We start from the raw sequence: 27,820 nt of genomic DNA on the forward strand, positions 1-27,820 counted from the left end.
CTGCCTGATGTGAGTCATAAAGACCCACATGTGTGTTTTCTTCTGGAAACTTGGTGGTAGCTCTGAAGTTGAGGTCTTTGGTTCCCTTGGAGGGAATTTGTGAGTTTGAGGTAAGGCTCCAAGTTCACTCTTTCTTAACACCATTTGTAAAAGACTATTTTCTTCCATTTTATTGTCTAAGAAATCTTGTAAAGTCCCCCAATTTTACCTGAATGTCACTGAGAACATGGCAAGAAGGGCCAGGGGTCTCGGGTCCTTGGCTAAGGTGCAGCTGCCATTCAGCTCCCACTGGCCCCAGGCCCAGAGCCCCACCTCCCAACCATCCTGCTGGGGTAGCGTCTCAGCATGGGCACTCTGGGGACTCTCGCTTGGCCCACAGTGGTGGAAGTCCAGCTTGTTGCCCCTTCTTGGCCAGAAATTCAAGTCTCTTTCTCTTGGTTTTGAGGCTTGTGTCTCCAACCTCTCATGCCCTGGTGGGATGGAACCAGAAGGTTCTGCCACTGTCCCTGTCTGCTGTTTCTGGAGACTCAGGTCATATGACATTTTGTGCTGGGCCTAAGAGGCTTGCAGTTAGTTATTGGTGTGGAAGAACGAGGCTGGGAACAGCAGGGGTGGGCAGGCCCAGGAGGGCGCGTCCCCCTGAAATCCCAAAGTCCTGAGCCTCCTCCACTCACTTTTCCTCCCCAGTGACCAGCACAGACTACGACACTGCCGCAGACGCCATGGAGACCTCATCCTACTTCAGTGCCCAGGGATACCTGTCTAGGTGGGGCCACACAGACAGCGGCCCAGGGCCTCCCGGGAAGTGGTGATCTGGGCTGGGTGGCTTAGATCGACTTTCCCAAGCCTGCAGCTTTCAGTCAGACCCTGGCCGTTTCTGTCCCTCTGCTCCTCCACTCAGCATACAGGGAACCTCAAACCTATCCGCCTCTGACCTTCACCCCGTGGGCCCTCCTGCCTGGACCCTCAGCCTGCTCCACTTTATGGCTACTCCCTTATTTGTCTTTTTTGCCAGCCGGGAGCAAGAGGGAACCGAATCAGATGAGAGGCAGCTGCCCCAGGTGGTGGAGGAGCTGAGGGACCTCCAGGTGGCCCCTGGTACACGCCTGGCCAAATTTCAGCTCAAAGTGAAAGGTGAGGTGCTGGGGAGTGGGCACCATAGCTGGAGGGAGGCCAGGAGCTGTCTCCCATTGGTTACACATGGGAAGGGCCTGACCAGTGGAGGTCAGGAGGTCATGTGTGCCTGCTGCTGGGCAACAAGAGGCTGCCACCCCACCCCCACACCAGAGGCTCGCTGGCCTCTGAGCAACCTCTTTTCTGGGCCTTTGTCTGTCTCCCATCGAAAGAGTATAGTGCCCATTGAGAATGGTCATGTGCTGACCACTCTCCTCCATGGGGTAGGCTACCCAGTCCCCAGATTGTACTGGTTCAAAGATGGCCAGCCCCTGTCTACATCTGCCCACATTCGCATGGCTGACAAGAAGACACTGCACACCCTGGAGATCGTCTCTGTCACCCGGGAGGACGTGGGCCAGTATGCAGCCTATATCAGCAATTCTGTTGGTGCTGCCTACTCATCTGCCCATCTGCTGGTCCGAGGTGTGTGCCCTGAAGGAGTGAGCAGTGCCACATGTACTGCATGCCAGGCCCCATCAGGCCGGGGCCCAGCCCATTGCCCTATGCACAGTGGCACAGATGGCAGAATTGCCCCACAGGAGCGGGTGCCCAGTGGGGCTTGGACGCCCTGAGTGATGAGCAGGCTCTTGGGGGAAGCGGACGAACACTGGGCCCAGCAGACCTGCACAAAGCCCCAGTGGCAGCTCTGACAAGAAAACTCCTGTGTCTTTATTTTCCCAAACGTTCTGAGCACTGAGAGCTGACTCCTAGTTTGACCCATACTGGTCCTGCGGAGAGACTGTTGCTGGGTCCTCCTCCTGCCTCTCAGGGTGCAGCCCCAGCTGCCATCTCCCAGTGCCCATGTGGTTCTAGGCGGGGCCCCAGATTCCCAGTGGGCACAGGGAGGGTGGGGATGTCACACGGATGTACACTGGAGTGTGAGTTCTTTGGCCTCCCGGCCAAAGTTTCAGGCAGGGTAATGGACCTTTGACCATGGGTGGGGCCATGCCCAGGTCCCCCCACTGGGCAGTAGGACAGGACCTTCCCACATGTAGGGAAGCAAGGGAATCTGTGCATGCTGCACATCTGACTCCCTCTGCACTTTTCAGGTCCTGATGAACCAGAAGAGAAGTCAGCATCAGGTGAGATGGCCCTGTGGGCAGACAGAGGCTGGGAGGATTGTGGGTGTGAGGCCAGAGTGGACCAGCCCTGGGCCTGGTAGCGGTGGAGGTGCAGGAAGAGGGCTCTCTGGGGCCACAGGCACAGGTCGCAGAGAACTACCTGGGGTTCCCAGAACAAGGACATCAGGACGTGGGAGCTGAAGGAGGGGTGCCGGGTGTCTCCATGGCTGTCCTTGCTCTCCCAGATGTGTGTGAGCAATTGGTGCCACCCCGCATCCTGGAGAGGTTCACCCCCAAGAAAGTGAAGAGGGGCTCCAGCATCACATTCTCGGTGAAGGTGGAAGGTGGGCATCCTCACTCCCCGGAGAAAGATCACCCCCCCCCAGAGTCCCCATGCCACCCTCCCACAGTCCACCCATGCCACCCTGCATGGCCTCCTGCTCCACCCCTCATATCACTCTTGCCAAGCACCCTCTTCTGGAGGCCCATAGCCAGTGGGGCTGTGTACCCACTGAGCCCTCTCCTGCCCACAGGATGCCAGGCCCCCACCATACACTGGCTCAAGGAGGAGGCCGAGAGAGGCGTGCTGTGGATTGGCCCAAACACCCCAGGCTACACTATGGCCAGCTCTGCTCAGCAGCACAGCCTGGTCCTGCTAGATGTGGGCCGGCAACACCAGGGCACCTACACGTGCATTGCCACCAAGGCCGCTGGCCAGGCCCTCTGCTCTGCCAGCCTGCATGTCTCAGGCAGTGAGTAGGGAGCCTGGGTGTGGTGAGGGACCAGCTTGGGATGTATGGCCTTCACCCACCTCTGATCCTTCGCCTGCAGAGCCCAAGAGCAGTCTGGGCCCAGTGGTGCAGGCCAGTTTGGCCTGGAACCTCAGCCCTGCCTGCATGGTGCACAGATGGCCTGCAGGCCCTGCCCAGAGCCCTCTGTTCAGCCCCTCTGAGCGATGGTGCTTGGAGGGCAGGCCTGTCCCCCAACCCCATGGGTGACCAAGTGCTGAGAGTGGACAGGGAGGTGGGCGCTTAGGCACAGACCCTTGCCAGGGCTTCTTAGGGACAGTGCAGGCAGGGCCCCCAGGGTGGTCTAGATGTCCTGGGTAGGGGTCCCAGCCCAGGACTCAAGGTATCGGAGTACAGGACTGGTCCTGACAGCTCCCCTGGATCTCTGGACAGTGCCCAAGGAGGAGGAGCAGGAGAAGATGAAGGAGGCTCTCATTTCTACCTTCCTACAGGGGTGAGTGGGTGCCCTGACTGACTTACCCAGTGGGCTAGGGTGGTGTAGCCCTGTGGGTGGCCACCCCCTTCCCTGTGCAGCTTCTCCACACTATCAAATGAAGTTTTTATGGGCCCCTTCTGGTGTGGAGCCACTGATTGTGGTGTCCTGGCCCCTAGGCCCCCCTCTATGGGGAGCAGAGTGGTGGGGTCCAAGCTGGGCTGGCAGGACACCCCTCCTCCCCTCAGGACCACCCAAGCCATCTCAGCACAGATGTCAGAGTCTGCTGGTCTCACCGGCCTTGCTGGGCAGAGGAAAGGTATGCCCGGGTTGGGTGCAGGGGAGGCCGCCCTTTGGACCTGAGCAGCCTGGGCTCTAGGTTCCTGTCCTCTCATGGCCAGCTCCCAGCTCTGGTTGGAGTCAGAGCTATTTCTGACCTCTGTGGTCAGGGGGCCCATGCCCAGTGGGCTATGTTAAGAAGAGCCACAAAGTCACCTCGGCCCCCACAGCCCCAACCCTGCCTCAAGCCTGATGCCAGGCTGGACCCTGCCCAGCCCTGTCCTCAGCTCCCTCACCATCTGCCTGCAGCCCTGCCTGCCACCTGCTGCCCCTTAGCTGTGCTTGCCATTCTCTGGCCACTTGCTGCCTCTTCTGTCCAGACCCGCTCCCTTCATTCTCATCCCTGGTCACAGGCTCTGCATCCTGCTGACCTCACTGGTCTCTTCCTGCTGGCACCACCTCATGGTCTCCCTGCCAGGGCCTGGTCTCCTGCTCACCATCAGCCCCTAGGAGAATTGCAGTGAACTTTTGGGGGAAGCATGACCCCACAGTGTTGTGTTTGTTCCCCCAGGGGAGGCCCTGGTGGCTGAGGAGGCCCATAGCCACCTGTCCCTCACTGAGGTGGCTACAGAGGAATTCCTACAGAAACTCACCTCCCAGATAACTGAGATGGTGTCGGCCAAGATCACACAGGGTGAGGGGGCCAGGATGGGACCCCCCCAACCACAGGGGAGGCTGGGACCCTTTGTCCTCACATGGGGCCTAGCTAGGACTCTGTGCCTGGGAGCCCTGGAGACTGGCTGGGTGGTAGGCAGTAGGGGGACAGCCTTCCAGGGACATCACAACTCTTGTGTTCGCCCAGCCAAACTGCAGGTGCCTGGAGGTGACAGTGATGAGGAGTCCAAGACTCTGTCCACCTCCCCCCGGCATGGCCGGTCGCGGCCCTCCTCCAGCGTCCAGGAGTCATCCTCAGAGTCAGAGGATGGGGACTCCCAAGGAGAGGTGGGTGGGCTAGGACCCTTAGGAACAGGGCTTGGGGCCTGACTTGCTGAAGAGACAATGGGGGGCTGCAAGGGCCTGGTGCTACCAAGGAAGGGACATCACCCCCAGAGACACCAAGGGACACCAGAGGTTAGAGCAGAGGGCAGGGTCTCTGCACGTGGGTTCCTGCAGAGCACTACCTCTGATGTCACTCTCACTGCCATCTGTGAAGAGCGCACCTTTGCCTCCAGAGCCCACCACCTCTTGGGTTGCAGGGGGCAGTGGGCAGCAAGGCGCTGTGAGCAACCACAGTCTAGGCGCCCATCCACGTTGGCAGGAGCCAGCCCTCTCACTGCCATCTGTGCAGAGTGACCCTGGGGGCTCCTGCCCTGTGGCCCTGGACTGGGTACCTCTTCAACCCCTGGACTCAGCACCCTCCCCTCTGTGCTCTTGGGGGTTTTAGGGGGTTGGGAGAACCTATCCCTCCTCAGAGGTGGGGGGCAATGGGGGGCCTTGGCAGGCCTCACCCCTCTGGCCCCAAGACTTAGGCCCATTTCTCTTTATCAGATCTTTGATATCTATGTGGCCATGGCCAACTACCTACCCCTGGGGGCCGAGCAGGATGCCATCACACTGCGGGAAGGCCAGTATGTGGAGGTCTTGGACTCAGCCCACCCACTGCACTGGCTTGTGCGCACCAAGCCCACCAAGTCCAGCCCCTCCAGGCAAGGCTGTGTGTCACCAGCCTACCTGGACAAGAGGCTCAAGGTATGGTAGTCCGGAGCTGGGGGAGGGTGCCAAGGCCCTGGGATCCTGGCCCTTCGCCAGAGAAACCTGGAAGTAAGGGACAGGAGCCCGGTGGCCACAGAGGAGGTGGAACAAACTGGTGCCCTGGAACAAACTCCTGTTTCTCAATAGCTGTCTCCTGAGTGGGGGCCCAGTGAGGCCCCCGAATTCCCCGAGGCCGTGTCCGAGGATGAGTACAAGACCAGGCTGAGGTATGTGTTGGGGAGGGTTGAGAGTGGAGCCACAGCTGGCTGCTGGGCCTCAAGGGCCAGCTGGCGTTCTGCCGTGCTTCTTCATGGGGGACCTGTGCTTGCTGAAGCTGTGTGAGCCTCCTTAGGTCACGGTCCTGCCCCTGGTTTCTGCAGCTGTGCCCTCCCAGAGCCTCATTCGGGAGGGCTTCCTGGGGAAGAGGTGGTGCCCTTGCTCCACCACCTACCCACTTTCTGAAACTGGGTGACAGGCTCCTGATCACAGGAACCCCATTTAACTGCAGTGCAAGGGAGCAAGCTCTCCATGTATCCCTAGTCCCCATGTGGAGACTAGGGACAGTGGGAGCAGGGCAGCTGCTGGGCACTCCCTGATGCCACTCTTCCACCAGTTCTGTCATCCAGGAACTGCTGAGCTCAGAGCAGACCTTCGTGGGTGAGCTTCAGTTCCTCCAAAGCCACTACAAACAGCACCAGCAGCCGTGGCCAGCCAGAAGGCAGTCATTTTTCGCAATGTACAGGACATCAGTTGCTTCCACAGCAGGTAGGCAAGGCCACACACATACATGTGAGGTGCACGCACAGTTGTGGGTCAGGCCTCGTGGAGGGTGACACTCAGCAGCTGGGGTAGGAACTCGATTTACCCATGGGCACATCCCACTTGTGTGATGCCCCAGTGACAGACGCTCGCCATATGGGTTGAAGGCTGAAGAATACCTGCTACCCATGAGCACTCACACAGGCCCATGTGCATGCACATGAATGTACACGGGCACACGGGAAGTCCCATGTGCACACCACATATGCTCACGCACCCAGCCTCAAATGTGCATGGACATGTACTTGATATGTGTGTGCACATAGTGTACATGTGTGCACACATACATATGTGATTCCTGTACAAAAATGTACATACATGCTGGATACACATAGATATGTGCACTCACATGCATGCTGATCTCCATGCACATGTACTCTTGCACACTCACACAAGCATTTGAGTGCATGTGTGTGCCATGCGCACATCCACAGACACATTCAGGCAAACACATGCACACATATTATACACACATGCCACACATGCATGGTCATATCTGCACACTTGTGTATACATGCACAGCCACATGCATACACACATGCACCCACACACGTGCACATGTACATGCATGTACCCACATATACATGCTCACGTACTACACATCTGCACACTCGTGGGCAAGTGTACATACCCATGCACTTCTGTACGTGCCCACATGTCTGCACACCCAGCTTAGTATACTCAGTCTCACAGACCCAGAACCCACTCCTGGGCAAGAACCATAGCCTCTCAAGGACAGGGCCCAGGACTGGGCTGTGAGCTGTGCCTGACCCTGTCCCTGACCCTGTCCCTCTCTGTGGCAGCTTCTTGCAGGACCTGCATCGCTGTGACACAGATGATGATGTGGCCATGTGCTTCATCAAGAACCAGGAAGCCTTTGAGAAGTACCTGGAGTTCCTGGTGGGCCGTGTGCAGGCAGAGTCCGTGGTTGTCAGCACGCCCGTCCAGGAGTTCTACAAGGTGCTCATGCCTGGCTCCATGGCGTTGGCCATGGTACCCCTCCCTGGCTACTCCCAGGCCTAGTGCTGGCCTTGACTCCCACCAGAAAACTCACTGACCTGAAAGTCCCCTGAGGCTTAGCCCTTGTCCTGTGCTCATGGCCTTAGTTCATATTCCCTGATCTCTTTCCCCACAGTCCCCAGGGACCCTTGAGCCCTGTAGCTCTGTGCTCCTGGGCTGGCCACTTCACTGCCCAAGTTCTGTGCATGCGTCCGGCTAGATGGTAACACAGCCATTGTCCAGGTTCAGGGCCAGGTGTGAGAGTGCCCCTGGGATGTCCTCTACTGTCAGGATGCCCTAACTGGAGCTGTGCTTTCTTGCCTGAAACCCGCCCTGTGGTGCCTACAGAAATGCACTGAGGAGATGCTGTCTGCTGGGGACCCCTCGCAGCCACTGCCACCCCCACTGCAGCACTACCTGGAGCAGCCGGTGGAGCGGGTGCAGAAGTACCAGGCTCTGCTCAAGGTGGGAAGCCCTGTCCTGCCCCAGCCCTGAATGTCCAGGCCAGGCCTTGGGGCTGAAGCGGTCTGGGTCCTGACCCTTGGTCTGCCTCAGGAGCTGATCCACAACAAGGCGCGGAACCAGCAGAACTGCGCCCTTCTGGAGCAGGCCTACGCAGTCGTGTCAGCGCTGCCCCAGCGTGCTGAGAACAAGCTGCACGTGTCCCTCATGGAGAACTACCCTGGCACCCTGGAGGCCCTGGGGGAGCCCATCCGCCAGGTGGGGGGACTTGCGTCTGCTGCCATGTGGTGGGGTGTGGCTTTTGTGGGTGCTGGGCTCATAGATGACCCTGGGGTCTGCGCCCAGGGATGGAGCCAGGCAACCACAGTCCAACCACATCTACTCACACCCCAGGGCCACTTCATTGTGTGGGAGGGAGCACCAGGAGCCCGAATGCCTTGGAAGGGCCACAATCGCCATGTCTTCCTGTTTCGGAACCACCTGATGATCTGCAAGCCCCGACGAAACTGGCGCACCGACACCTTCAGCTATGTGTTCTGGAATATGATGAAGGTCTGTGGTGCCAGGGGCTGGGGGTGTCATGCAGGCCAGTGGAGGTTTCCCTGTTCCTGGGCTCCAGGGTGGCCACTGGAGCAGAACTTGCCATTGTTCTGGGATGACCTGGGCATAGCCCTACTGGACCCTGTCTGTCTAGGGATGCTTAGCTCTGTCCTCCCACTAATGTTGCACCCCTCAACAGCTAAGCAGCATCGACCTGAACGACCAGGTGGAAGGGGACGACCTTGCCTTCGAGGTGTGGCATGAGCGGGAGTACTCTGTGCGCAAGTACCTGCTGCAGGCGTGCACAGTCATCATCAAGCACTCCTTGGTGAAGGAGATCAGCAGCATCCAGCAGCGCCTGGCCCTGCCTGTGTGGCGTGAGTGTCCCTGGTGCTGTGCTGGTGTGGGGACCTGAACATCACTTAGATGCCCAGCGGGCTGCACCCAGGCCGGGCACGTGGGCATGGGTTGCTTTCTGCACTGGTGGCTTGGTTCTCCCCTTGGTCAGATCTAGCTGAGGGACCAATGGCTTTGGCCTCCCAGGGAGCCCCATAGCAGGTGTTGAGCTGACCCTGGGACAAAAGGGATGTAGTGGGGACATGGCATAGCTCCAGACTTGGAGTATCTGACCAGGTCATGTTTGGGTGTGATGGTCTTGTACCCTGGTCTGTCCCTGCCTCGTGCAGCCACACCCAGCTTAGTCAGTAATCAGGCCCTTGGATGTGAGGCCACTGCTGTTGTTGGGGGCAATTTGCCAGGGTGCACCCAGGGGACATAGGCCTGACATCCCACCCTCAAAGTCCTCAGACCCCCACATGTGTCCTCAGGTCCTCTGGAATTTGAAGAGGAACTGGCTGACTGCACGGCTGAGCTGGGGGAAACTGTAAAGCTGGCTTGCCGCGTGACCGGCACACCCAAGCCTACTGTCAGCTGGTACAAGGGTACCTGCTAGGGCCTACAGACTGACCCTTCACAGGAACCCCTACCAGGGGTGGGCTGCACGGGGGCTGAGGACAGCATGGGGTCTGGTCAGTGGGCTGGGCATGGGGAACAAGAGACAGTCCAGGCCTGTTCAAGGGCAAACATCCTGGGGATGGACAGTGAACAGGTAAGTCAGGTGGTGCCATGGCCACCCTAGGGAATGAGCAGGGTGAGGAGTCAGCACAGGGCCGAGACAGACATGCCTGAGGGCAGCCGAGAGAGCACCAGGACCACAGAGGGGGGCACAGGCAGGCACCTGGGTGCAGGAGAGGCCTGTAAACTTAATGGGCCAGGAAGGGTGCTGATCACACTGCGCCTTCAGGGTCACAGAGCACAGGCCTTACGTGGCTCACGGATGGGAGCTGCCAAGGTCAAGGGAGGTCAGGTGTCTCCCAGGCCCGTCTCACTTGACACTGCCACAGGCTTGGGGTCCCGAGACCATCCTCACTTTCTGCACCTCCATAGGCTTGGGGTCCCGAGACCACTCTCACTTCTGACGTCCAGTTCACTGGTCCCCAAGGTTGCCTTCAGGTTCAGTGATTCACCAGAAGGTCTTGGAGTTCAGAGCTATTATGCTCAGGGTTAGGGTTTACTTCAGCATAAAGACAAGACTGCAGCCCCTGAGAAAAAAGAAGAGCACTTCGGGAGGGTCCAGTGTCACCACTTATGAGCTCCCAGCCTCCCGCTCCCAGTGCAGTGAGGAAGAGCACCTTCTCCTCCCAGTGACACCTGAGAACACAAACAGACCTATGCCAACCAGGAGGCTTAATGAAACTTGACGTCAGCATTTGTCACTGGAACTCTGTCAGACCTGCATGGCTGACCACTCATGTGGCTGACCTCAGGCTCTAGTCCTCCTGAAGTCAAGATTAATGGCCTGAAGTCCACTATGAATCTCACGTTAGCATAGAAGACAGCATGGGTCCAAGAACACCCCCCACCGTTACCTGGCCTGGCATCCCTCAGAGAAGTAGTTGTTAGGCCAGATCCAGAGGATGAGGTCAGGTTGGAGAGCGCAAGGAAGGAACGAGCCACAGAACAGCTGGTCATCTCCTGTTGAGCAGTAGGCTGACCCAGGCCTTGTTCCACCCAGCTCCCCATTCCTGACCCAGGTCTTGCTCTCATAGCCAGCCCCCCATCTCTGACCCAGGCCTTGCTCTACCCAGCTCCCCATCCCTGACCCAGGCTTGCTCCCACAGGCAGCCGCCCATCCCAGACCCAGTCCTTGCACCACAGCCAGTCGCCCATACCTAACCAAGGCCTTGCTCCACAGCCAGCTCCCGATCCCTGACCCTGGCCTTGCTCCACCCAGCTCCCCATCTCTGACCCAGGCCTTGATCCACCCAGCTCCCCATCCCTGACACTGGCCTTATTTCCACACCCAGCCCCCGATCCCTGACCCAGGCCTTGCTCCCACAGCAACCTCCACATCCCTGACCTTGAACTTGCTCCACCCAGCTCACCATCCCTTACCCAGGTTTTGCTCCCACAGCCAGCCCCCCAACCCTTACCCAGGCCTTGCTGCACCCAGCTCCCCATCCCTGACACAGGATTGCTCCCAAAGCCAGGCCCACATCTCTGACCTTGGCTTTGCTCCACCCAGCTCCTCATCCCTGACCCAGGCCTTGATCCTACAACCAGCCTCCAATCCCTGACCCAAGCCTTGCTCCCACAGCCAGACCCCATCCCTGACCCAGGCCTTGCTCCACAGCCAGCCCCCCATCCCTGATCCACACCTTGCTCCACAGCCAGCACCTATTCCCTGACCCAGGCCTTGCTCCACCCAGCTCCCCATCTCTGACCCAGGCTTGCTCCCACAGCCAGCTCCCCACCCTGACCCTGGCCTTGCTCTACCTAGCTCCTCATCCCTGACCCAGGTCTTGATTCACCCACCTCCCCATCCCTGACCTTGGCCTTGCTCCTCCTATCTTCTCAACCCTGACCCAGGCCATGTTACCACAGCCAGTCCCCCATCCCTGATCCAGGCCTTGCTCCACCCGGCTCCCCATCCATGACACTAGCCTTGCTCCCATAGCCAGTCCCCTAACCCTGACCCAGCCTTTGCTCTACCCAGCTCCCCATCCCTGACTCAGGTCTTGCTCCCATATCCAGCTCCCCATCACTGACCTTGGCCTTGCTCCACCCAACTCCCATCCCTGTCCCAGGTCTTGCTCCCACAGCCAGTCCCCTGCCCTGACCATGGCCTTGTTCCAACACCCAGCTCCCCATCCCTGACCTTGGCCTTACTCCACCCAGCCCCCCATTCCTGACCCTGGCCTTGCTCCACAACCAGCTACCCAATCCTGACCCAGGCCTTGCTCCACCCAGCTCCGCATCTCTGACCCAGGCTTGCTCCCACAGCCAGCTCTAAATCCCTGACCCTGGCCTTGCTCCACCCAGCTCCCAACCCTGATCCAGGTCTTGATCCACACAGCTCCCCATCCCTGACCTTGGCCTTGCTCCACCCAGCTCCTCATCCCTGACCCAGGCCTTCTTCCCACAGCCAGTCCCCAATCACTGACCCAGGCTTTGCTCCACCCAGCTTCCATCCCTGACCCTAGCCTTGCTCCATCCAGCACCCGATCCTTGACCCAGGCCTTGATCCCACAGCCAGTCCCCCATCCCTGACCCATGCCTTGCTCCACCCAGCTCCCCATCCCTGACCCAGGCCTTATTCCCACAGCCAGTCCCCCATCCCTGACCCAGGCCTTGATCCCACAGCCAGCCCCCCATCTCTGACCCAGGCCTTTCTCCACCCAGCTCTCCATCCCTGACCCTGGCCTTGCTACCACAGCCAGTCCCCCATCCCTGAGGCAGGCCTGCCTCCACCCAGTGCCCCAACCGTGACCCAGGCCTTGCTTTCACAGCCAGCTCCCCATCCCTGACCTTGGCCTTGCTCCACCCAGCTCCCCAACCCAGACCCTGGCCTTGCTCCCAAAGCCAGTCCCCCATCCCTGAACCTGGCCTTGCTCCCACAGCCAATACCCCATCCCTGACCCTGGCCTTGTTCCACCCAGCTCCCCATCCCTGACCCTGGCCTTGCTCCACCCAGCTCCCGATCCGTGACCCAGGTCTTGCTCCCAGAGCAAGCCCCCCATCCCTTACCCAGGCCTTGCTCCATCCAGCTCCCCATATCTGACACAGGATTGGTCCCAAAGCCAGCCACCCATCTCTAAACTTGGCCTTGCTCCACCCAGCTCTCCATCCCTGACCCAGGCCTTGATCCCACAGGCAGCCCCCAATCCCTGACCCAAGCAGTGCTCCACCCTGCTCCCCATCCATGACCCAGGCTTGTTCCCACAGCCAGCTCCCCATCCCTGACCATGGCATTGCTCCACCCAGCTCCTCATCCCTCACCCAGGTCTTGATCCACCCAGCTCCTCATCCCTGACCCAAGCCTTGCTCTACCCGGCTCTCCATCCCTGACCCTTGCCTTGCTCCCACAGCCAGTACCCTACCCCTAACCTAGGCTTTGCTCTATGCAGCTCGGCATTTCTGACCCAGGTCTTGCTCCCACATCCAGCTCCCCATCCCTGACCATGGCCTTGCTCCACTGAACTCCCATCCCTGTCCCAGGTCTTACTCCCACAGCCAGTCCCCTGACCTGACCATGGCCTAGTTCCCACACCCAGCTCCCCATCCCTGACCTTGGCCTTCCTCTACCCAGCCCGCAATCCCTGACCCTGGCCTTGCTCCACGCAGCTCCCAACCCTGACCCAGGTCTTGATCCACACAGCTCCCCTTCCCTGACGCTGGCCTTGCTCCACCCAGCTCCTCATCCCTGACCCAGGCTTTGTTCCCACAGCCAGTCCCCCATCCCTGACCCAGGCCTTGCTCCCAAAGCCAGTCCCACATCCCTGAAAATGGCCTTGTTCCCACAGCCAGTCCCCAATCCCTGACCCAGGCCTTGCTTCACCCAGCTCCTCATCCCTGACCCAGGCGTTGCTCCACCCAGCTCCCCATATGTGACCCAGGCTTGCTCCCACAGCCTACACTCAATCCCTGACCCTGGCCTTGCTCCACCCAGCTCCCAACCCTGACCCAGGTCTTGATCCACACAGCTCCCCATCCCTGACCTTGGCCTTGCTCCACCCAGCTCCTCATTCCTGACCCAGGCCTTGTTCCCACAGCCAGTCCCCAATCCCTGACCCAGGCTTTGCTCCAAGCAGCTCCCATACCTGACCTGGCCTTGCTCCACCCAGCTCCCCATCCCTGACACAGGCCTTGCTCCACCCAGCTCCCCATCCCTGACACAGGCTTGCTCCCAATGCCAGCCCCCCATCTCTGACCTTGGCCTTGCTCAGCCAACTCCCCATCCCTGACCCAGGCCCTGATCCCACAGCCATCCCTGATCCAGGCCTTTCTCCACCCAGCTCTCCATCCCTGAGCCTGGCCTTGCTCCCACAGCCTGTCGCCCATCCCTGAAGCAGGACTAGCTCCACCCAGTTCTCCAACCCTGACCCAGGCCTTGCTCCCACAGCCAGCTCCTTATCCCTTACCTTGGTCTTGCTCCCACAGCCAGTCCCCCATCCCTGACCCTGGCCTTGTTCCACCCAGCTCCCCATCCCTGACGCTGGCCTTGCTCCACCCAGCTCCCCATCCCTGACCCAGGTCTTGCTCCCAGTGCCAGCCCCCCATCCCTGACAAAGGCTTGCTCCCAAAGTCAGCCCCCCATCTCTGACCTTGGCCTTGCTTCACCCAGCTCCCCATCCCTGACCCAGGCCTTGATCCCACAGCCAGCCCTCCATCCCTGACCCAGGCCTTGCTCCACAGCCAGCCCCCCATCTCTGACCCAGGCCTTGCTCTACCCAGCTCCCCATCCCTGACCCAGGCTTGCTCCCACAGCCAGGCCTTCATCCCTGACCCTGGCCTTATTCCACAGCCAGCTCCCCATCCCTGACCCTGGCCTTGCTCCACCCAGCTCCCCATCCCTGACCTTGGCCTTTCTCCTCCCAGCTCCCCATCCCTGACCTTGTCCTTGCTCCACCCAGCTCCCTATCCCTGACCCAGGCCTTGTTCCCACAGCCAGTCCTTCATCCCTGACCCTGGCCTTGCTCCCACAGCCAGTCCCCCATCCCTGACCCTGGCCTTGCTCCCACAGCCAGCTTCTCATCCCTGACCCTGGCTTTATTCCCACAGCCATCTCCCCATCCCTGACCTTGGCCTTGCTCCATCCAGCTCCCCATCCCTGACCAAGGCCTTGTTCCCACAGCCAGTCCCCCATCCCTGACCCAGGCCTTGCTCCACCCAACTCTCCATCCCTGACCCTGGCCTTGCTCTACAACCAGTCTCCCATCCCTGATGCAGGCCTTGCTCCACCCAGCTCCCCATCCCTGACCCAGGCCTTGCTCCCACACCCACCTCCCCATCCCTGACCTTCGCTTTGCTCCACCCAACTCCCATCCCTGACCCTGGTCTTGCTCCCCCAGCCAGTCCTCTACCCTGACCATGGCCTAGTTCCCACTCCTAGCTCCCCATCCCTGACTTTGGCCTTGCTCCACCCAGCCCCCCATCCCTGACCCTGGCTTTGCTCCCACAGCCAGCTCCCCATCCCTGACCTTGGCCTTGCTTTACCCAGGTTCCCATCCCTGATCCTGGCCTTGCTCCCTCAGCCAGCCACCCATCTCTGACCCTGGCCTTGCTCCCACAGCCATGCCCCTGCCCTGACCCTGGCCTTATTCCACAGCCAGCTCCCCATCCCTGACCCTGGCCTTGCTCCACCCAGCTCCCCATCCCTGACCTTGGCCTTTCTCCTCCCAGCTCCCCATCCCTGACCTTGTCCTTGCTCCACCCAGCTCCCTATCCCTGACCCAGGCCTTGTTCCCACAGCCAGTCCTTCATCCCTGACCCTGGCCTTGCTCCCACAGCCAGTCCCCCATCCCTGACCCTGGCCTTGCTCCCACAGCCAGCTTCTCATCCCTGACCCTGGCTTTATTCCCACAGCCATCTCCCCATCCCTGACCTTGGCCTTGCTCCATCCAGCTCCCCATCCCTGACCAAGGCCTTGTTCCCACAGCCAGTCCCCCATCCCTGACCCAGGCCTTGCTCCACCCAACTCTCCATCCCTGACCCTGGCCTTGCTCTACAACCAGTCTCCCATCCCTGATGCAGGCCTTGCTCCACCCAGCTCCCCATCCCTGACCCAGGCCTTGCTCCCACACCCACCTCCCCATCCCTGACCTTCGCTTTGCTCCACCCAACTCCCATCCCTGACCCTGGTCTTGCTCCCCCAGCCAGTCCTCTACCCTGACCATGGCCTAGTTCCCACTCCTAGCTCCCCATCCCTGACTTTGGCCTTGCTCCACCCAGCCCCCCATCCCTGACCCTGGCTTTGCTCCCACAGCCAGCTCCCCATCCCTGACCTTGGCCTTGCTTTACCCAGGTTCCCATCCCTGATCCTGGCCTTGCTCCCTCAGCCAGCCACCCATCTCTGACCCTGGCCTTGCTCCCACAGCCATGCCCCTGCCCTGACCCTGGCCTTATTCCACAGCCAGCTCCCCATCCCTGACCCTGGCCTTGCTCCACCCAGCTCCCCATCCCTGACCTTGGCCTTTCTCCTCCCAGCTCCCCATCCCTGACACTGGCCTTATTTCCACACCCAGCCCCCGATCCCTGACCCAGGCCTTGTTCCCACAGCCAGTCCTTCATCCCTGACCCTGGCCTTGCTCCCACAGCCAGTCCCCCATCCCTGACCCTGGCCTTGCTCCCACAGCCAGCTTCTCATCCCTGACCCTCGCCTTATTCCCACAGCCATCTCCCCATCCCTGAACTTGGCCTTGCTCCACCCAGCTCCCCATCCCTGACCCAGGCCTTGTTCCCACAGCCAGTCCCCCATCCCTGACCCAGGCCTTGCTTCACCCAACTCTCCATCCCTGACCCTGGCCTTGCTCTACAACCAGTCTCCCATCCCTGATGCAGGCCTTGCTCCACCCAGCTCCCCATCCCTGACCCAGGCCTTGCTCCCACACCCAGCTCCCCATCCCTGACCTTGGCCTTGCTCCACCCAGCTCCCATCCCTCACCCAGGTCTTGCTCCCACAGCCAGTCCCCTGCCCTGACCATGGCCTAGTTCCCACTCCTAGCTCCCCATCCCTGACCTTGACCTTCCTCCACCCAGCTCCCCATCTCTGACCTTGGCCTTGCTCCACCCAGCTCCCATCCATGTCCCAGTCTTGCTCCCACAGCCAGTCCTCTGCCCTGACCATGGCCTTTTTCCCACACCCAGCTCCCCATCCCTGACCTTGGCCGTGCTCCACCCAGCCCCCCGTCCCTGACCCTGGCCTTGCTCCCACAGCCAACCCCCCATCCCTGACCCAGGCCTTGCTCCCACAGCCACCCCCCTGCCCTACCCAGCTGGTGAGTCTGTACCTCGGGAGGTCGCACTTCCTCTGGAAATAGCCTGCCACCATGAGCTGGCTGGAGGAAAATGTTCGCGAGGTTCTTCAGGCAGTGGACGCTGGGGACCCCACTGTGGAGGCTTGTGTGAACAGGTGAGATGCTGGGTATTCGTGCAGGTCAGCCCCTCCTGCCCTCTCTGGGCACCCTCTGATGTTAGATGCTGTGGGCCAGAGTGGTTTCATGTCTACTGCTGCTGGCATAGCCCTGTTCTCCTGTGGGTGAGCATGTAGACCCCAAGGCTGCTACCACTGTCCAGGTGGGATTGAAGGTGTGGCATGAGTCTGCCCATATTCTGTCCTGCCTACTGCTGTGCGCCTGGTTTTCACATCTGCTATAGCAGGTGCCAGGCTCACACCTGCTGGCAGAGATAGCAGCAAGCAGCAGCCCTGGCCCACTTCCACCCATGGTCTGGCCTTTGGCCCTGTTAGCATTGTAGTCTGGGACTGCTGTGGCCAGGCTGGGTAGTACAGTGAGGACTCTGTGGTCTGTGCTGGCCAGGAGTCTCCCCTAACTGCCCAGAGGAAGCCCTCTGCTGTTTAAGTAAAATTGAAGAAATGATGGGAGAGTGGGGACCCTGGAACCCTGGCCCTCACAGCCAATATTCACTGTACACTCATCTGTTCTCCACACTAGAGGGGATGTTTTAATGGGCAGGAGCACGTTCTGCTCCCTGTGCAGCTTCTCTGCCCCACCCTGTCCAGCAGGGGCAGGCCCCATGCCGCAGCTGTAGTGACACTCGGGTCCTTCAGAGACTCACTCAGCACACCATGGACTGACTGCCTGGCCGTCTGGGGGTGAAGCTGGAGATCCTTGGGAGATGGAGACCTGCCAGGGAGGAAGGGCTTAGCAGTTTGCAGGGTGGGCAATGGTTAATCTGTTGCTGTTTGCCCTGGCCTCAGGTGGAAGATGCTCTACCAGCGTGCACCCAGAAACATCCATTGCCATGTGATCCTCTCGGAGATCAGGGAGGCTGTTGCTCCGCTTACCCCGGTAAGGAGGATGGCGTAATGGTGGGCTGTGTGACCGTTCCCCTCCTGCTCCTGGCAGCCCACAGGCAGGACGGACGGTGGGTGAGGCCAAAGGGGGTATATGTACCTTCCCTCAGCCTACTGGGGAGCTGGTCAATCCAGGAGCAGCTGGACCCATAGTCTTGGCCCCACTTGCCTTGCTGGTGGCCAGGCCTGCATGCAACACTGCTGAGAGCAGGCTGCTGCTGTGGGGAAACCTCAAGGGCACCACAGGTCTGTAGGAAGAGGCAGGTCAGGGCGGCCAGGACAGGGGGTTCCTTGGGGCCCTCGACACCACTAATTTACCTAAGCTGCTCTGCTGATCCTTAGGACAGCACTGCCAACCTCTTCTGGCCAGGAAGGCTTGTTCTGATGAGTAGTGACAGCGTGGTGCTGGCGGGAGAGTCTAAAAGGAATTGAGTTTAGTAATTATACAGTTTTCTAATAATTCAAGGTCTTCACGATCAAACTGCTCACTCTAGGTAGTACCATGTACCCTCATTAGCTACTTGAATGCCTGCGTTTTTTAATGCTCAATGAGTGCTGATTTATTCTAATACTTGGAAAAATGAACCTAGTAAACAGGTAATAATGAAAAAGTGAGAAAGATAATGAGTTGTCTCTCTTAAGACCAAAGTCCAGCAGCAGGTTATAGTGGGAGTATCCCTCTTAGTTTCTATACAAGACAGGCATAGATCATAGGGGAGTTGGAAATTGTGAAGTAGAGAGGATAAGGGTGAATACACATTGGGAAAGGCAGAGAGAGTGAGTGCAGCGAGTAAATGAAGGAAAAACAAGCCATGAAGGCTGATAAATTTCAGTCATTCTGTTAGGGAGCACGCAGGTTTTGGGAAGTAGGAAATCTGCTTCACTGATCATGACACAGGATGTAGGAGGAATTATATCCATCAGAGAGAAAAAATAGTAACATGACAAATCTTTTAAGTTTCAAAATAAGGCACAGAGGGTACTAGTCAAGCAGGGTGCACTTGGATACAAAAGTTAATCTTATTCTGATGGGTCTATGATGGTATCCACACTGATTACTCACCCCAAATTTTAGTGTTATGTGTTTCGTGAATAGGATGTATAATAATCAGATTAGTCCTATTTTTAGATTTATAAATCATAAATTTCTCATAACTTTTCATGGCCTAAAAATTCATCAGTATTTAAAATTATTCAAATACTGACTGCTCAGAGAATTATTTGTCCTAAAATTTGTGAGGAGTATTTTGTTTTCTTAGGGAGAAATGAAAAAAGATTTCAGTTAATTGCCATAAAATGATTTTCTTAACTAGACTCCCCACAGCCCCCTTCCCTTCAGATACTGCATCATCTCTGAGTTGGCTATTACATTGTACAACCCTAAAATTCTATGGTAGGTCATTTTCATATTCCTTTGGATTTTATTGATTCAAAATAGTCGCAGTGCCGATCCTATTTGTCCTAGGCACCGTGTTGGGTACTCTAATGAATTAAAGACATACCCGCCCTTCAGACGAGATAGTCTAGTGATGAAGACAAGATGTACATAATTGTGATAAAGAAATCAAAATAGTAATAGGAAGAAAATGCTCTGTGGGTTAGAGAAATATTACATAAAAATATTAAGGAATATTTAGACCGGGTTTGTTGTAGTTTTATTTTTACTTTATGCTCTTTTTACTGACATTATAATTGTACATCTTTATGGTTGTTTGGAACATTGATACATTGTGTATTGAATAACTAAGAATATGTAGTTATATTTATCCTGTTTGGCTGTGACTTTGTACACATTAACCAATATCTCCTCCTCAACATCTCCCCTAGTCTCCCAACCTCTCATAAACAGTATTTTGCCCTCTAGTTTTATAAGCTCAGCATTTTTAAGATTCCACAAGTGAGTGAAATCATGCAATATTTGTCTTTTTATGCATGGCTTATTTCACTTAACATGATGTCCAACATATTTGTGTTTCCACAAATAACATAATCCCTTTCTTTTATGGCTGAATAATATTTCATTTGTGTGTTTGACATTTTATTTATCAGTTCATTCATTGATGGACACAGTTGATTCCATATTTGAGTATTGTAAATAGTGTTTTAGTAAACATGAAAGTGTAGGTATCTCTTTGATATGCTAATTTCATTTCCTTTGGATGTATATATAGCTAATAGTAATGGGGTTACTATTATATGTACTGTCTGACCCTCAGAATGTGGTTACTGCAACCTCAGACAGTTTAAACTCTCCTGATGCCCATTCCTCCTGTTCACTCCCAGGACTGGCCTCACTCCTGAACTCTGTACAACCCCAGCTTCTCTCCTGGATTCCTCTGAATGCCCCTCCACTGCTTCTTTCTTGTTTAGGTTTCACAGCCCGCCTCCTGAGGACCCCAAATCTTCTGTCACTGGAGAGCCTATTGCAAGGGTGTCCAGCCTCATTCTGTGCCAGTTATGCCAAAAGGTGTCCTGTCCTGTGTCTCAGATTGATGGCATTGACAGAGCATGGGAAGTCATGGCAGGTCAAGTTTGTGTTACCAGGTGCATTGTTTCTGTTAGAAGAGAATCCATCAAACCCAAGCTTATCTCCCTAATGCAATATTGTAGAGAAATTGTGTGAAACTTTGTGTGGACGCAGGCTTCTTAGGTATTTAGAAACCAAGACTCATCTGTTCCATCTAATGTCATCACAGATAATGAAAGACTTCTGCCAATGGGCTGTTTTTTACATGTGTTTTTTCTTTGTTTTAGGTTCCTCACTGCTCCACTAGCAGCTTCCATTTTGATTGGTTTATTTATTCCCTATCATACCACTTTTGTTACCTTTTATATCCTTTTATCTATATTTGAAATTTATTTTTATAGTGGTTTCTATGTGTTTTACATCAATACCAACATATGCCTGAGTTCTATTACCATGTTCCTTCTCCTCCTACCCTCATCTCTTCCTTATTGTTTATGATGCTGTTGTCACAATTATGATGTGCACACTGGAATTTTTGTGTTCATTTCCATTATTGATTCAAACTATGAAATTTTTTCTCCTGTTTTTAATTTATAATATAATATGTTAGAAACTAAAATACAAGGATATGTCATTGTTAGGATTTATGTTCAGCTATGTAAGTACCTTTAGCAGAGATATTAATTTCCCAGGTTCTCAAGTTCCCATCTCTTACCCTTCTTAAGTCTTAGGACTCCCCTCAGTATTTCATGCTGGGCAGAACTACAAGAAACACTAATGTGCTCTGCAACTGTCCCATTTGTGGTGGTCAGATCTTCTTCATTGTGACCATTTTATGTGATAGGAACAAGTTATAGGAGGGCAGATTAATTTTTGGCTCATGGCTTCACAGGTTCCCATAAGCTTCTGACTCTATCACAGAAACAGCATGATAGAAAGTCATAGTGGAATATTTATTCTAAATTATTAACTTTGTAGTCAATGAAAAATACACTCTTTATGTACTGTCTTCTTTCTAAGCGCACCGATCCCATCACAATAAAAGAGGCGCTTCCACGGAAAGGATTAGGCAAGGTGAAAGAAAAGACAGTCAAATTGGGTAAGTTTTACATTACAACACACCAGGGAACACAATGTTAAAACACTTGAAATGCTACCATTGTTCTCACATGTAAGGTGGATTTCCTAAAGAGGTGGGAGGATTTTCCTCACAATGTTATCAGTAGTCACAGAAAATGATCTCTCCTCTGTTTCTGGGAATATCCCCTCAATTCTGAGTTGTTTCCCCTACATATCATACTATTACATTCTCCCTATTTTCACCCTTTGGAGTGAACTAGCTACCATGCAAATGTCACCATAAGCATCTCTTTAGAATGTGAAAGGTCAAACTTCTGAAATTTCTTAGAAATATTTCCTGACATGACCCAAGCCTCATTCTGTATCTTTATACCTTTCCTCTGCCTCAACTGTCCTCTGGCATTAGGCCTCACCTATCCCTTTATTCTGAGACAAATCCTTACCTATTTCATACTCTTCTCTGTGTGGGCCTACAGAATTTCATGCTCTCACCATCTCCTGCTCTCTGGCTACTCACCTTTCGCCTGTCTTTTTGAGGGGTGAGTAGCCAGAAAAAACACCATCCTTGGGGGCACATTTTCTCTGCCTTCTTAGGTCATTTTCTCTGACACTTCGGCTGGTCACATTAGCTTCCAGACACATAGGTTCCCCTTTGCCCTTCTCACTGGAGTCACATGGGTATAGTCTAGCCTGCACCAGTTTTTTCTACCTTCCATGAGGCACAACCTAGGTTCCTTGATAGGCACTTCCAGGATCCTCATGTGTGTGTGTGTGTGTGTGTGTGTGTGTGTGTGTGTGTGTGTGTTGTTTAGAGGAACTGAATCAAAGAAATACTGTTGCACTTTTTTCAAGGATGGCTATGGCTTCAGCACTCCCATCACTCATTGAGAGAAGAGCATGCTTTTTAAGCACCAGTGCATAGTGCACCTTTTGGTCAGATCAGTTTAAGCAATATTTTTGATCTCAGGTTTCTCCTTAGCAGGGAACATCATGGTACAACTTTCAAATCATTCCTCAACCCAGATCTTAAAATCCTAGATGGCTTGTAATGATAAATACCAAGGCCAGAGATTCAGTAAAATGTGTACCATAAACAAAAAAAGCCTACAACCTGCATGCAGATCTGCCTCAGACAAAGGGGGAGAGAGAAGAGGAATTTGCATTCTAAGTTGTACCATGTTTAATTTAAGTTACTCTTTTGTTCTTAAAAATAGTCTAAAATAGTTATAGTGTTTTAAAAGTCTAAAAAAATTTATCTTTCATTTTCTTTATCTTTCTGATAACTGGATGTAGAGAAAGATAAAATTTTCAACAATGAATAAACTTTTTGAAATAAATAATTTTAGAGACTGTGGTTTGGATGTGAGGGTCCCCCAGAGCTCCATGAATGCAGGAGTGTTCAGGAGTGAGACGATGAGATTCAGAGAGCTGTAGCCTAATCAGTCCTTCTTAGCTGGAATGGGCTGACTGGGTGGTAAGGAAGGCAGCTGCAGGAGGTGGGGCCGGGAATGTGCCCTGGGGATCCTATGGTTTGTCCCTGGCCTCTCTGTCTGCTTCCTGGCCACCACGAGCTGAGCAGCCTTCCTTCACCACTGCCCTTCTGCCAAGAAGGACTGTCCCTGCTCAGGCCTAAATTGATGGAGTTGGCCCTCAGTGGACTGAACCTCTGAGCCCCAAATACACTTTTTCTCCTGTAAATTAGTCTTAGATGGCCTTTTGTTCATGAGGAGGACAAGCTGACTAACAGAGGCAAAGGAGAAACCAGCACATCCAACCTGGAAAAAAAAAGAAAGAGGCTTTAAAATAGTAATTAAGAGTCTGATTCAAAGAGAAAAAAAATGTTATTTTTGTTCTCCTAAAACTATGTTCAATAAGAACATAGTTATGCAAAACTGTATACATTCATAAAGGTATCAATATTTGGCAGGTGTCTGTTATCGGGTCTAGTATGTTATACTTTTTCAAAATAAAAACTTTTTTCCCCCCAAAAGAACTAGAATGGAATAACATATAAATCAAAATAAAAGGGATCCAACCCCTAGGGGAAAATGGAAGTAGATAATGCACCCATTCTTTCTGAAGTACCTACTCTTTAATCTTGGAATCTGTATGTCTAAGGCCATGCATGGAAAAGAGAGTAGAAATCAGCAATTCCCTCAAGAATTTTAATAGATGTGTCAGCCACTACCCATATCTCCTTCCCCTGCCTATGACTGCTGAGACACTGGCAACGGGATTTTGTTCTGAAGCTCCAATCAAGGGGAACCCTACTCTTAAAAAAAGAAAAAAAAAAAAAGACTTAACAAGTATTTTCTTAGAGCAAAGCACAAACATCCTGTGGCTTTCTAGACATTTCTTACTTTGACCTTGGAGCTGTGCTGTGATGGAACATGGGTGAATCTACCAACTCGTGAACTTATTCTGACTTGAAGCACAGAGCAGAACTTGTTTCCTGCATTCCCACTCAAGGGAAGGGGACATGCAGTAGAGTAAAAGCGTTAGTACTGGCCTTTAGGGAGCAGCCCTTTTGGGGGGGGGAGAAGGGGGTGCGTGATCATGTGACTTGCTGCTGACCCTTACATTGGAAGGAGCGCAGAGCTAATTACTTCATAAAATTAAACTAAAAACCAAGGTTTTCTTTTCACACATCTATAATGCAAAACACCGACTTTGCAAAATCATCTTCCTCCAAAAAGCAACATTTCTCATCTTACCGACTCTGTGTATGAATTCCACATTTTATAAGTATTATTCTACTGCCTGGGTAGAGCTATAATATAGAAAAATGCTAGTATATATTTAGAGCAAATATTTACAATATTTAAAAGTAAGTGCATAATTTTTGCATACAGAATGTGCATAATAACATGGAAGTAGCTAGCAGAAAGGACATTATACTGGCAATTAGAGTCTGATTACAGAATAAATAAACAAAAAACAGCACTAAAGTCAAGTTACTTCTGCCAACTGGCTATTTTTAGCATCCTAGCAATGCCTTCTCAACAGCAGTGACTGGATTGGGAATTGGCACAACTCACAAACACACGTATGTGTGCTGCAAGCCAAGTAGAACTGGAGATTCCCTGACTTTGGTACAGTCAGAAACCCAGGCTGACTGACCAGCAGGGATTTGGGACCTCCACAGTCCTGCAGTTTCAGACCAGGTAATTTTGCGGGGGATGAAGGCTGCACCCATTGTATCTGAAGGTCACTGGCTCCTACCGGCTAGATGCCAGGAGAACTCACAAAGCTAACATGTCTCCAGACCTTACCAGGTGCCCCCAGGGACAAATCACCCACTCAGAATCAGGATCCAGAGCCTGCTACCCATCCTGTGATTGTTTTTACTACAATGTGCCCCATTCTGTCTAGTGCCTGAGTATAGTTAAATTTTAAAAAGGGCCATAGACATTTAAGAACACAATGAATTCTTCCTATTATCCAGGGCTCTCGTGGCCAGTTTCTGAATTTCCACAGGGTTATCAAAAAACAGAGAGAAAATGCACAGCCATGTTTCCATTGCCAGAGTAATTTATTAAAAGGAGAAGCGGCTATGGGAGCCCTGTCCCTTTCCCAAAATCATGTCCTCAAAGGTGGGTGGACTTCATTGCAGCAGGCTTGTACTGTGCACTAGGGAGTCTCAGGATTGAGGTCTCAGTATCCAAGAAAACACACATGGTGATGTTGTTTTTTATTGAAGGTTTAAATAGGAAAAAATGGTGCAATTCATAGAATTACATATTTTAAAAGACAGCATATTCAAGAGTCATGGTCATAGCAGCAACCATATAGATTATATAAACAAATAAGCATTTGGAAAGCACTTTCTTTTTGTTATTGTTTGTTTTTTGGTACCAGGGGTTGAACCCAGGGGTGCTGAACCACTGAGCCACATCCCCAGACCTCCTGTATTTTATTTTGAGACAGGGTCTCAATAAGCAACTTAGTGAGACTCAGCCTTGCTAAATTGCTGAGGCCGGCTTTGAACTTGCCATCTTCTAGCCTCAGCCTCCTGAGCTGCTGAGATTACAGGTGTAGGCCACAATACCCAGCTGGTATTTATTTTTGAGTATGTTTTCAAATATTAATTCACTTAAAATTATTCCTCAAAAACAAACAAATGTGTAAAGTACAACTTCCCCTCCCCCCATCTTACAAATGAGAAAATAAACAGGAGACTCATCTGTGGCTCCATGATTCATGGCCAGACATTCTGGCCCTAGAATTCTCCAGTGGGCCTTTCACTGTGTTCTGCTCCATCTCAATACAAAATTTCCCTGCCAAGCACTCTGGGAAACACTTTGTATGCATTATTTCACAGCAACTGCAGGAGGTAGGTATTTTATTTTCCAAGTATCTGGAGATGAGGAAATAAAAGCTCAAGAGGTTAAGATGCTCGACTAGCCACAGATTTATAAATGGTGGAACTCAGGATTCACACGTAGGCCTTGTGAGTCTAAAATCATTTAACTCCTATGTATATAAATTCCTCTCTAAATTTAGGAACTCAATTAGATTACCTTCACCCTTTTCCATCTACAGAAGCCTGCACAGCTACATTCTAGAACCTTTTTTGTTATATTTAAATTTAGAATTTATTTGCAAACTTTTCTTGGTTTAAAAAAATAATTTCTCAAATGAAGCTGGGATATTACACAATATCCCATTATTTTTTAAAATTTTTTTTAGTTGAAAATGGACATAATATCTTTATTTTTAAGTGGTGCTGAGGATCAAATTCAGTGCCTCACATTTGTGAGGCAGGCACTCTACCACTAAGCTATAGCCCCAGTCCCGAAACATTAATTTTTAACATTTTCTTATAGCTATCATGGTTAGTTGATTGATGCTTAAGAGAAAACCCACAATTAAGTGGGTACAAACTCAGGCCAAAAGGAAGAGAGATAAAATACTGATGGACTCAGCCTATATAAGAAACAGAGCAAAAGTTGAGATATAATGGACCTGAAAATTGATGTGGTAAATGTAATTGTGAAAATATATAGATTCCTTTAACTTCTCTGTGGGTATTTGTTGGTGATTTATACTGTGATCTGGCATCAGGCCATGAAATATCTGCAGTGACTGTTAGTTATGTTAGTGGTAAAGAGATAATATCGGTAGACCATGTGGAATTTTATGGACTATTATTCCATGCTTGAAAACACACTTCATGTTTTGTAATTTCAGGTTGATCAATACAAAAGTAAATTACCAGCAACCTAAATATTGCTCATCTGAAATATAGAATTATCAAGTGCTGGTTGACAAGCAGAGGGCCGGCAGGGTGGGAGCAGTGACAGCTGAGGATGTCATTATAGGACGAATGTCTGAGGAGGAGATGCCCAAGCCCAGGAGGAGCTTAAGATGCCCCAAGCAACTTGACAGCACAGGCATTCTGAGGCAGGCTGGCGAGCAGTCAGCACTGGGTCTAAGAAGTAATGGGGTGAATAGTTGGTGGAGGATTTCAAAATGCTCATAAAACTGACTGAAGGGTGGTCCTAACATTTTTTATGACCATGTGCTGGCAATTATAAACAATGTCGGTAATAAAATAATCTTTCCTGAAGAAGTCTCTGTCAGTGGAAATTCTAGACAGCCCTTTTCATGCACACACACGCACACACACACACACGCACACACACGTGCGCGCACACACACACGCTTTAAGAAACATTCTATACTACTTTAAATTATTTGAAAAATTTCCAATTACATTGTTCTTCTGAAACGTGTAGACTCAGTTGCACAGAAACAGTTTCTCAAGGATTCAGAATCCTCAGATCTCACATTCAGCATGGCTTGAACCTCCAACTACTGAGACAATCATTTTATGGAAGTGCTGACATCACGGTAATTGTGAAATTAGAAGAAACAGAAGTGGAATTACTTTAGATCTGTCCTTCTTGGTGACTACTCGGAGTCTTCATTTGCTGTAGACATTTTAGACATCTGAAAATTGTAAGAACAGAACCTGAAGGACCCAAGGCCCTGGCAGGGCTTTGATTTCTGGAATTTGTCATGAACTGGAGTTTCCAAGTCTCTGCCAAACTGATTCTTATGTCGAGGACTTTTGCTGAGCATTTGTGCATCTGAGGCTTCCGTGCAAAACAACATTTTCAAAAAAATAAGTTAAGGAAAACTGTCTCTCGTCCCTGTGAGTGATGATAGGTTGTCAAATCCATCTATACTGTCTATTGAACCTGAATATGTGAAGAAGGTTGATTTTGAGAAAGATTGTGACAGATTTGCAAATGTTTAGGCTAAAAAATGAAAGCCATATATTTTTTATTTATTAATAAAACATACCAATATATATGTATGTTTTTCTCTCTTTTTAAAGCATACATTCACATAATTAAAAGGAATTAGTCAAATTTTCTTTTTTAATGCTCTAATATTTTAATTTTATATAATGCCACATATGAAGTTTAATAAAAGTAACTTTTCACTGACCTTTTTTTTTCTTTCAAGTCAATAATTTTATCACTTCCTTTGTGTGTGTGTGTGTGTGTGTGTGATGCTGGGGATTGAACCCAGGGCCTTGTGCATGCAAGGCGAATACTCTACCAACTGAGCTATGTCCCCAGC

The 27,820-nt window shown here is 52.6% G+C and overlaps 1 protein-coding gene and 1 long non-coding RNA gene across 3 annotated transcripts; both read left to right on the plus strand.

The window, feature by feature from the left end:
- Nucleotides 1-252: 252 nt before the first annotated feature.
- Nucleotides 253-8,724, plus strand: LOC144373901 (obscurin-like). Its single transcript, XM_078036882.1, has 17 exons — nucleotides 253-766; nucleotides 1,016-1,134; nucleotides 2,226-2,258; nucleotides 2,483-2,581; nucleotides 2,771-2,989; nucleotides 3,419-3,479; nucleotides 3,707-3,777; nucleotides 4,309-4,431; nucleotides 4,600-4,739; nucleotides 5,286-5,486; nucleotides 5,637-5,716; nucleotides 6,103-6,258; nucleotides 7,112-7,268; nucleotides 7,656-7,772; nucleotides 7,863-8,027; nucleotides 8,163-8,321; nucleotides 8,509-8,724. Exons 1-17 carry the CDS (start codon nucleotides 723-725, stop codon nucleotides 8,722-8,724), a joined length of 2,160 nt encoding a protein of 719 aa, XP_077893008.1. The 5' UTR covers nucleotides 253-722.
- A 418-nt stretch (nucleotides 8,725-9,142) lies between these two features.
- Nucleotides 9,143-27,545, plus strand: LOC144373887 (uncharacterized). 2 transcript variants are annotated; one of them, XR_013433457.1, is made up of 4 exons: nucleotides 9,143-16,779; nucleotides 17,587-17,677; nucleotides 20,053-21,248; nucleotides 26,420-27,545. It is a non-coding gene; the product is annotated as an uncharacterized LOC144373887 (long non-coding RNA). The 2 variants fall into 2 exon arrangements; XR_013433456.1 differs by lacking the exon at nucleotides 26,420-27,545 and having other exon boundaries at nucleotides 20,053-22,569.
- Nucleotides 27,546-27,820: the final 275 nt, after the last annotated feature.

This window comes from Ictidomys tridecemlineatus, unplaced genomic scaffold, assembly GCF_052094955.1.
Source record: "Ictidomys tridecemlineatus isolate mIctTri1 unplaced genomic scaffold, mIctTri1.hap1 Scaffold_52, whole genome shotgun sequence".
Lineage (NCBI taxonomy): Eukaryota > Metazoa > Chordata > Mammalia > Rodentia > Sciuridae > Ictidomys > Ictidomys tridecemlineatus.

Coding starts and splice junctions, on each gene's coding strand:
- LOC144373901 (XM_078036882.1), top strand. CDS start 723: ATGGAGACCTCATCCTACTTCAGTGCCCAGGGATACCTGTCTAG. Junction 4,740..5,285: donor ATGGGGACTCCCAAGGAGAG/GTGGGTGGGCTA, acceptor TCTCTTTATCAG/ATCTTTGATATCTATGTGGC. Junction 5,717..6,102: donor GAGTACAAGACCAGGCTGAG/GTATGTGTTGGG, acceptor CTCTTCCACCAG/TTCTGTCATCCAGGAACTGC.